Genomic DNA, 11,048 nt, shown 5'->3' with positions numbered 1-11,048 from the left:
CTACCTGAATATGTTTAGAAACAAAGAAATGCATAAAGAACTTAAAAGGATCCAATGATCTTATTTACTCACTAGTGACACAGTGGTTTATACATATTCTTACAGTTATTACCGATATGAATATTGTAAATATTTAATAGGAAATTCATAAGGTCGATGGAAGTATATGCAAGACAGCGATGATTTTCACTATCTATCCCAAACATACAGTGCTTTTCAATTTCCTCCAGAAAATTCTGCAAGGCTAAAGGTATACAACATGGTTAGTGTAAACTTTGTGCAGTAACTATGTGCCTGACACTGGGAAAATTAATAAATTTATCTTTAGTGCTTACTGCACATCTGGAAGAGTGGCAAATGTTTTGTAAACACTACCTCATTTATATTTAGTGTTCCTAGAAAAAGAAAGTTTTTTTTAACTTCTTTGTCCATAAAATATGGAAAAGATGGTATAGTTTCAAATTTTTATAACCAAGAAAGATGGGTTATGTCTAGTAATAGTTAAATTCATTGTCAAAATCTTATAGCTGCTACTGTCCCCTGGAGCTGCCCACTGCTAGCTATGGTTAACTGAACCATACTCTTCATTCTTGCTGTCAACTGCAGGCCCCTGGGCTGCATCTCTTTTGAGCTGTTTGTACACACAGTTTCAAAAAAGAGCAGGAAGCTTTTATACTCAGACCACAATAATGAAAGAATCTGGCTCTGGGTTTCCCTAGTTCCTCAAAGTATTATAGGATACAAGCCTAGGCATTTGGGAGGCTGAGGCAGATGGGTCACAAGTTCAAGGCTAGCCTGAGATAAGTAACATGATCCTATGTACACCCCTCTCCAAAATAAAAGCAAGAATCTCCCCCAGAGAATTCCAGGATCTTTTTGTGCCAGGATTGTGACTTTGATACCATAATAACATTAGCAACATGTTCTCTCCATCCAGAGGGAGGATGGGGAAACTTCTGAAAATATAAAGGTTCCAGCATCTTGTCCAGAGAAAATGATAAGCCACCGGTAACTCAGTCTTCCATCTCTGATGTCAGGACAGAATGGCTGTATGGGAGACACTCCGCCGTTTTCATGAAAAGCAACCCTTGTGATAGAAACCATGGAACACTTTGGGCTTAGGAATGGGCAAACCAGCAAGGAGAGTGCCATAGCTAGCACAGCTGGCTTTAATATAACAGATTAATTTGTCCAAGTGGCAAGACCATCTCTTCTGTAGCTTGGCACTATGCTCCTTCATGCCACCTGCTTTCAACACCATGTAACTCTTGTGCTTTCTTCTTCTTCCACTTTCATATGTTCCTTATGTCTAGTTGTATTGTAAAGGTAAGTTTACGATTATGTAATAAAAACTCTGCAAAAAGTAAACAAAAAAGTCTACTGTTGAGTAAATGCAAGCTATGTGGCAGTCTGTTTCTCCCTTGGTTTTTGAACATGCACCCACAGCCTTAATGAGTGTTAAATTTTATATCCCGTTGCTTTTACTTTTCTTATAAGAACACGGTACAGTTTATTTTTACATCGAATGCATTCTGTGTTTCTTTATGGAGACTGTATGGTGCTTACCACTGCTGACTACGGAAGCGTTCTTGCCTTCTGCTGATCTATGGGTAATAGAAGATTCCTCCGGAAGACGTTTCTCTGAAGTTATAATCGGATATGCTATGGACTTTTATCACAAGTCATCCCAGTGCAAAGTGGCATGAGATTTACTGCAGTTACAGGAAATGCAAATTTGATCTGGTATGACAAGTTTAAAGCTCTCTAAAGAGCTGGTGTTAGAGAAGCCGTTCACTGTTTTGAGGGTGATTTTGAGTAACTATTTTCCTGGGCACTGTAGGCTAAGTGCCTGCAGACATAGTGCTTTTCTTGTGTGTGATCATCATATTTACCTTCTTATTGTAAAGATATATGATACAAATGTCATATGCTCCTGAGGCTAACACATCTAAATGCCATGTGCTCCAGAGGCTAGCACATCTAAGTGATAGGACATTTCTTTGTCTGAGTCCTTGTCTCAAAGTTAACTTCCACTCAAGAACAAGGCAAGTACTTAGAGTTGTGTTGTTGTCTGACACCTGGCTTTTGCTCACCCTGATTGTGATTTCCCTGATCTTATGAGGGAGCCCTACCCAAGAATAATGTTTAAGAGCAATCAGCCAGTAGAATGTCTGAGTTCCAGCTGGAAGTGATAGCTTTGAAAAGTGCTTCCCTTTTTCCTGCTGGTTATAAAAGATAGAATGATAAAACATATATATATATATATATCAAATCATAATGGGTGATGTCAATGCATATGAGATTTTTAGCATGGCATATTACTCAGAATCTGAAACCTTCAATAAAGGTGTAGAGTGAGCGACTTGGACATGTAGGAGAGACACAAAACCAGTGAAAAATGACATGTACCTAAGGCCATGTGCTTGCAGAACTGAAGTCAGATCAGCCATTCTTCTTTCAGTCGTTTAGATAATACAGTGCTTTGCTTGGCTGCTTAAGCACATGTGCGTATACACAGTGGTTGACTTTGAAATGTAATGTTTGGTTAACAAATGTTATTCCTGGGTGTACACATTACATTATGAAGAGTAATGACAGAACGGAACTATAAAAGGAGAGCATTGCCAGGCAGTGGTGGTGACACATACCTTCAGTCCGGGAACTCGGGAGTCAGAGGCAGGCAGATCTCTGAGTTCAAGGCCAGCCTGGTCTACAAAATGAGTTTTAGGACAGCCAGGACTACATGTCTGAAAAAAGAAGAGGGTTCAAAGGGCGCACATACAACTGCAGGCCTAGGAGCCATGGAGGTGAATGCTTACTCGTGTGCATCTATATCGGAATGTAGCCCCTGTCAAAGAAAGCTGTATACAATTTGCACGTAACTTGTTACAAGTTAGGACTTCATCAAAACCTAAGCATTGCTCACCAACTTTGGTTTACAAAAGGAAATAAAGATAGCCGACTTGAAGAATCTATTAGTGCTAATGAACACATTGCTGGAAATGTTTTTAATACAGAGCCTCCTAGCACTGTAAATTTCTAGTAGATTCTTCAGAACTCTATGACTACCTGGACTGTCTCCATTTATTTCCCTTCACTAAAACTGTGTTCCACAGAATAGGGCACCTGCAAGAGTGCACAGAGCAAGGTTCTAGAAACTGAAGGCATGAAGAGTCATGGAAATGTCACAAGGGAACAAGTTACTCTTGGTCCATCAGTAACCAAGCAGATGCCAGAAAGAATCGGGTGCTCAGAAGATGGTTTAAGAAATAATGCATCATTTTCAGAGTGCACGGGATATTTAAAAGTATCTTTTCTATTCCCTTGTGTGTAGAATAGGTATGGCTTACATTAACACATCTGTGTTTGCTTTTAATTCAAGTCAACTTTCATTCTCGATCCTGTGAGACTGCCAGACTCTAGCCAGCCATTGAGGCTCCTTAGAATCATAGTCCCTAGAGTTATATCCTACTCAGAAGCTGGCAGTGCCGACGTCTTTGAAGATCACTGTGACCACAAAGACGCCCGCTACATACCCACAAACCCTGAGCTCAGCTATACGAAACAGTCACAGGAGCCCGTGAATGTCCCTTGATGCTGTCCTCATCTTTTAAAAAAGGGACTCGTGAATCATCTGCCCCATACCTATACACGTGCTACACAAAACGTACGCAAAAGTAAGCTAAAGAAAGGAAACTTCTGCCTCTTTGGGGCTTGGAGAGGTGGAAGGAAATGAGTTCAGAGGGTAAAGCTAGGTATGTAGTAGAGTGCAGCTAATGTTGTCCCTAGAGGGAAGGCTTCAGGCATGGTGAAGACAGGCCCCGTGTGTTTGTATAACTGTTCTTCTAGGATTCCTTGAAGAGTAGGGAGGCTCTTGGTTCGTGTCAGTTGAGTTCTGAGAGGGACCCAATTAAATCAGGGTACTGTTCCTTCTTGGCTTAGTGTGTGTGTACAGGTGCATAGTGAACTCTAGGGTTGGCGGTTTTCGTCTCACTTAGCAAGACTTAGGTCAGAGCCTATGGGTGGATGTGCAGGAAAGGCTCTAAACACGTTTCCCACAAGCCTCTGGGTATAGGGAACATGGAACGCAAAGCCTTTTCTTGGGTTTGTTTGGTTGGCTGTTGTTTTGTTTTGTTTTAAGAGGTAAATCTAAGCTTGTGTTTTACCTAAGTATGAAATTCTTAGAGGTGAATGTTGGCTTCAGTCACTATATGAGGTATAAGCCTGTTGTTGGTTTGATGGACAAGATGTTATCGGAAACACTTTGCAAGATAAGATCTGGGAATGTATTATTGTCTGTGATTGAATGTAATTGTGTCTGAGGTGAACTGAAGTTGGGTAAAAAGCAAAGTCTGGGATGGCATAGGTGAGTTAAGTGTAGGGTTTGGTAAGATAATTACGCAATTACTTTTATAATTGCCAGCGAAGTAAGAGGATTTCCTCTCTCCCCCGCACGTGCATGTATATGCGCATATTGGTGCGTGTGTGTGTGTGTGTGTGTGTGTGTGTGTGTGTTGAAGGTTTAGATGTAACACAATTCAGGAATTTGTTACGTGAAGGTGAAGGTTCTTGAGGCAGATTCTGAAATCGGGTGTAATTTTGAGATTCGATGAGGCAGTATAGGCTGTGGTTAGAGTCAGGCGTCTGTGGTAAGTTTGAGTAGTTACTTTTCAGATACAAACATCTTGGGCAATTTGCTTTGTGTCCACGAGGATCAAAAAGTAAAGCTTGTGCTTGTGTGTGTTTGTGTGTGTGTGTGTGTATGTGTGTGTGTGTGTGTGTGTGTGTGTGTGCCAGGAGTGCAAATAAACAGTTTGTGTGCCTGTGTGCCCAAGTGTTTCAGTTTAATTATTTCTAAGACAATCTGAATTGTATCTAAGTATTAATCAAGTGACCAGAGCTGGCGTGACCAGTGAGCGCACGACAAGTTTGGATTTGGACCTGGGACGGGAGCTGAGGCTGCAGTAGGGCTGGGGGTGACCGAGGAGTTACAGCTGGAGCGGGCGGGCGGTCCCGGTCCCGGGGGCGATCGGAGCCTGGGCTGCGGCTCACTAGCTTGGCTGGTGGGTGACAGGCAGGAACCGGAGCAGCACTGCCGCCTCTGGCGCGAAGGCTCTGGCGCCTCCTCCCGCCCCATCACTGTGGCTCTGTGCGCGCTGCCGGCCGCTGCTCTCTCCAGCCTCTGAAGAAGAAAGCCCCTGAGCCGCTGTCGCTTGAACCATGGCTTCGGGCCGAAGGGGTTGGGACAGCTCCCACGAGGACGACCTGCCTGTGTACTTGGCCCGTCCGGGCACCACAGATCAGGTCCCACGGCAGAAGTACGGTGGCATGTTCTGCAACGTGGAGGGTGCCTTCGAGAGCAAGACGTTGGATTTTGATGCCCTGAGTGTGGGACAGCGCGGCGCCAAGACTCCCCGGAGCAGCCAGGGCAGCGGCCGTGGCGCAGGGAACCGGCCCGGGATGGAAGTGGACGCGCGCAGGGGCCCGGGCCGGGAGGAGAGCAGGGAACCCGCGCCGGAGTCCCCCAAGCCCGCTGGGGTGGAGATCCGGAGCGCCACCGGCAAGGAGGTCTTGCAGAACCTTGGTCCCAAGGACAAGGTAAGAGAGCCGGGGGTCTTCTCCCCCATGGCCCTGGCCCCCTTCTCAGCCTCAGCCGCCATGGCCTGGATAGAACTTTCTTACTCATACTTTACAAGGAGATGGGCAACTGGGCTGAGAAAAAGGGCATCCTCCAAGGGCCCAAGTTCTCACGTGTCCCCAATTGTAGCATCTTCCAGTGTGCACTGCAAGGGTCTCAGGTCTGGGTCTTTATCCCAGTCACCCACCTGCACCCTGGCTGGTTAGTTCTGGGTGGGTGTGTCAATCCTGGTCTGGGAAGGCTTAGTGATTCCCAGACTTCCTTTACTTCTGATGAACCAACAGAACAATTGTCTTGGTTCCCCTTGGTCCCGGATTAAAATTTAATCCAGGTCACCAGGGCAGAGGGCATAAGAAAATGGGGTGACTCTCTGACTCTTCTGAAACTTTTGGGTGTGGGGCCACTAAACATCGGAATCTCCGTGCCTCACTTCTGCCGTAGCATGACGCTTCACATCTGTGTTTATTAAGAGTATATTTGTGTACATAGCTTGGCACGAGCCTGGGTCTCAAGGGATGCAGCTGTCTCTAAAAAAAAAAAAAAAAAAAAAAAATTACATATTTGAAAATAGACAGGGGCATTAAAAGTGCATATTAAACTAGCACGAGCTGCCAGCCCCCCGCTGCTCTTACATGTGTCAAAGCTAATTTCTTCTGTGTGTGTTTTAGAGAAACTCACGCTGCACTGAACTGTCTGCGCTTACTATGGAGATTTATGTGTTTATCTCATAATAAGTCAGAGGCATGGTTTAGAAAATTCAGGGTGGGTGCAGATCTGGAGGAGTCAACGTTGCAATCGTAGGATTTGAGTTGGGGAACAGTAGTAACCAGATGACCTCACCCTGGTCTAGGCAATGGCTGCACACTCCACCCCCACCCCCGTGTATTATTCCTCACTAATGCCATCATGAATAATATCCTGAAATGGAAATGTCTGCCTCACCGTGATTACGGTTAATACTCATCCTGCTTTGAGCTGTTTTTCCATTAAAATGCAATGAGGTAGTGAAAGGACAGCTTATCTCTCCCTGGCTTGATTTTTGATAGTTTTTGTTTTTTTTTTTTTTTTAAACAAACTTTTAAGTACTGTTCCTAACCCGGGAAAGCAAGACCTGAAGCTAGTTGTGCGTAGAGCGATCCTTTGTAAGACAGTGTCAGCATGCCTCGGAATTACCCATCTGCTTCCTGATCTTCATCACTTCTTCCTCTGAGTATGAGACTCGTGTCGGCCCGGCCCACTAACCCTTTTAGGAAACGCTTCTGGTATACAAGAAAGGTTTTGGCAGACTTCTCAGCAGAAGAATAGCCCTCTACAGAAAGCTAATTGCTTTTCTACATGTCTAACTTCATGACTCTTAAAATGTTCCTTTCCTGCCGTAAGGGGGAAAGGAGGGAGTGGGAAAGGCCAGACACAATTGCTGTGAGTCAGTTCCCTTTGCTGGAACACCCCTGATGTAAGCCAGATAATATGCTTGCTTTGCAAGATTGAAGCCTAGTAACTAGAGAAAGGGAAAATGGTCTTCCTTTAAACCCAGCAATTCTCTCGTTTTTGTTCCCTTTCACAAACTCTATACTTTTTGGCTCTTAATTGAAAAATAATAATACGACTTAGACATCAGCAGGGTTGCTAGAGCTACATGGGTTTTTAAGTTCAGGCTTGCTGTCTGCTTCTTGCAGGTCATGTTATTATCTCTAATTTTCTTTAATCACACCGTTTAAAACACACACACACACACACACACACACACACACACACACACAGGGGTTATCTAGTTATACTTATGTTTATTCCCTTGAGTCTATGGACTATGTGTTTGGGTTTATATCTGGCCCTGCCTGGGATGCCTGGCACATTGGAGGTGGTTAAGACATGTTTGATATTAAAATTCCTTATTTAAAACATCTGTCTTCCTAGGCTGGTGTAAAATGAAATCTGTACTGGTCTAAATATCTGCTGTCTACTACTCACTACCTCATGAAGCAAGTTATAGACATCTTAGATCGGAAAGCTAACAAACTTGCCTACCTATATAGTATCTGCAGTTTATTCTTAGGGGAAAAATTAGCATTTCCTTATTCAAATACATTTAAAAGATTTTAAGTATATGGGTTTGGCTCTCATGTCTGTCTACAAATGAAATTGGGTAGGGGCATGGTAAGAAGTCCTAAGCCTCCATGATTTAACAAAACAATAACAACCACTTTTTGGCACCTGTCAGTTGTCTACGAGGGTCACAAAGGAAGCTCTGTTCATCATTGTCCTTCAGGGATCCTTTTCACACATCAGCAGTGGGAGCAGTCTAAGTAGCCAGTTGCACACAGACACAGGAACTTTCTTGCAGAAGTTGAGTAGGATGGGAGCTCACATTTCATTGGTTAAAGCAATCACATGACTTTAGAGGAACTAGAGGAATACATGCTTATCACTATCCTGTAAGGCTGGGAATAACTTCTAAGCAACTCTAGTATCTTCCAGAAACTAGGGATAAACTATTGGGAGAGGGTTGACATCATCTCTTCACCAAATATATAAATGAAGCCTGTAACCAAGACTCCTTGGGCTCTAGGTTTCTCATCTACAAGATGATAATAACACTGACTACTATGTCTATAATTAGAACTTAACATATATTATTATATTACTGTTCAACTTCATTTACCTTTATATGTTTGTAGGCAATCTGTGTGTGTGTGCATACACGCGCGCGCGCGCGCGCGCATACACACACACACACACACACACACACACACATGCTCTGTCTGTTTCTGTCCTTTTTCTGTCTCTGAAGGCTTTTTCTGGGGTCCTGTTGTATAGCTCAGGGTAGGAAGGAACTCATTGTGATGATGTTCCTGCCTCTGTCTACTGAGTCCTTGAATATAAGTAGCTTATCTTTATTAGTCTTGTTGTCCATAGCTTCCTTGCCTTCCTCCTTTAGGTACATTCCAGTGTTGTGACTTCTTTCTTAGGCTATGCTGTACTGTGTACATTTTCTTCTGAGAAGATTGTGTGCCTTGGCTTAAGAGCTGAATCTGGAGCTCCAGATGGGATGCAGCCATAGCAGAGTGCATTAGGCTGCTTAATTTTCTGGATTTACATGCAGCATATGCTTGTGTTGTACAAGATTACAGCTAGTGATTAATTATCTGTGTCTTATTGTCTCCATAGTAGGCTCCTTGTTAACCACGCTTTCAGAAACTCTTTCTTGTAAGCCCCTCTGATGCTGAAATGGCCCATTTCATGATGGTTCAGGTAGATTAAAACAAACAAACAAACAAACAAACAAACAACTATAGAATCTTATTTTCTTCCCTATAGGTTTTCCATTATCTTAGCTCTCTCCTCCAATTAATCAGTGCTTTTCAAGCTGTATTTATGATGCAACACTACCAGCTTTTTGCCATCTACAGACATGATAGCAAGTAGCAACTTTTAGGCATGTTCTTATATAATGTTATGTGTTTATTTTTCCAAGAAATGATTGCATGTATCAGGAAGTTGAAACATACACCAAATGATCCCGATCACATAGGTGATAAGTAGAGAGCAGCAGAACCCAAACCCTTGACTTTTCTGATCACTGCTTTTTGTAGACAGTGGGTAGCATTATTATTTTAATTTCACCAGCCTCAGCATCATGCTAGCTCCTGACATGTCAAGATAATACCAAGCAAGAACAGATCTTGCATCAACACCACCAAAAACCCCGCTATCCTGGCACTCGCTCCTTACTCAGAGAAGCTTTGAGATGAGTCGCTCAACCCATGAGCACAGTTGGTGCAAGATCCTTATTTGTCCACGCCCATCTAAGCCTATTAAAAGATTATTGAAAAGTATGCTGATTAAAAAAAAACAGATACATTTTATCTCTGACATAATAATTATCACACTCTTCTTAAGGAAATGAGTATATTTAGCAAATTATGAATAGGTTCATTAACAAGTCTTTGGCAGAATAAAAATGTAAATAAATCTTTCTACCTTGTACAGGGAATGCCCAGTTCTTAGTTCCAGCCATCACTACAAGCCAGTTTTGTGATTCTACGGCCAGGTGCAAATGGTTATCTTAATAACGTGCCTAAGTTTTTCTCATGATAGATAACTCACACTGCCAAATTCTTCCAAAATTAACCAATACTCATAAAACGACACTAAGTGCATAGGAAAGCAATTTTAAGTAAAAAGTGTGTGTTCCTTAAGCAATTTTATTCCACCCAAAGTGTAATGTTCAAAGCAACAAGAAAATTACTGAGAGGAGCAGAGTTATGACACCAAGTCTGCAAGAACAAATGATACCTCAAAGGCTTTGTCATCCGGGAAAACAAAGCCATGGCATTTTGATTGCATGGTTTTGCTAGTGACTCAGTTCCAGGGACTCATTGCTACTTCCCTGGTTTCCATGTGAGACTCTTCTGTGCAAGATGTTTTCCCTATGAAGTCAGCCAAGGCTCTATGGGTAGAAGGGAGAATTTGAACAGGATAAGATGTGAACCCTTAACTTTGTTGTCCTGCATTTTAAGTGCTCAAATTTGGTCGGTGTGCCTTTCCTTGCCCTGCAAATAAAGATGGCTGCTGGAAATAGAAGCCCAGACTTAACAGAAGACTCTTGCTCTTGGAGCCTAAGCCCAGGAGTGCAAATGATTTATATGGGAGTACTCTAGCAAAGAAGAGGGTAGATGTTTCCTAGAGAAAAGTGATCTTGCTATCCCGACTGACACCATAAGCTTGAGTCCTGTGTTCCTGGACCCAAAACTGAAGTATTTGAAAACTCTTGGCCTTCTGGTTAAGTTTGACAGTGGGTTTTGAGGAACATGCAAAACATGTCTTCTAAGTAATGCTGCAATTGGCAGAGTTCCCTCAAACTAATGCTCCCTGGAAACCTGGTTTTGCTGACTGCTCTGGTAATGTCTAAGATGGCTGGGCTGCTGTCTGTTAGGATTTCTGTCAGCGACTCCTGTAGCTGATACTGGTCATGATTTAGTTCTGCTGGGCATCACTCTTTAGAAATGCCTCCGTGAGATGAGACAAAACTTATCAGGAGTAGGAAGCTGGCTGAGAGGAATATGAGCTGAACCTCCACTTCTGCTTGGCTGGATTAAGCTTTCTAGATTAACGTCTAGGAAAATAATGTTACGATATCTCTCTGTTCTCTATGTGTCCTCGTGGTATTTTGAAAGACACTTCACCTTCCTCAGAGAACAATAAAAAGAGGTAGGGAGAGCAAACAAAACCACAAACATTATTAGCTGTCTCAGCTTCCAGCTCAACCAATTTACTAGCTGTAGCTTTGCCAACTCTCTGAGCCAAAGTTACCTCCTTCCTAAAATGAGAGGGCGGGTCCAGATGGTTACTATGGTAATAGTGCAGAAACTTTTCTGTTCTGAAGAAAGGTCTTATCTAAAATATTTGTACG

At 42.9% G+C, this 11,048-nt stretch overlaps 1 protein-coding gene across 1 annotated transcript in view; it reads left to right on the top strand.

Moving 5' to 3' along the window:
* The first annotated feature begins 5,141 nt into the window (after positions 1-5,141).
* Dpysl3 (dihydropyrimidinase-like 3) overlaps positions 5,142-11,048 on the top strand; it is a 117,308-nt gene continuing 111,401 nt past the window's right edge. Inside the window, exon 1 of the mRNA NM_001291455.1 lies at positions 5,142-5,598. Within this exon, the coding sequence (NP_001278384.1) occupies positions 5,221-5,598 (378 nt within the window). The 5' untranslated portion in view covers positions 5,142-5,220. The remainder of the gene's footprint in view (positions 5,599-11,048) is intronic.

Source organism: Mus musculus, chromosome 18 (genome assembly GCF_000001635.26).
Source record: "Mus musculus strain C57BL/6J chromosome 18, GRCm38.p6 C57BL/6J".
In the NCBI taxonomy this organism is placed as follows: domain Eukaryota; kingdom Metazoa; phylum Chordata; class Mammalia; order Rodentia; family Muridae; genus Mus; species Mus musculus.
The sequence above is the reverse complement of the archived record's forward strand: the minus strand, read 5'-3'. Positions and strand labels throughout refer to the sequence as shown.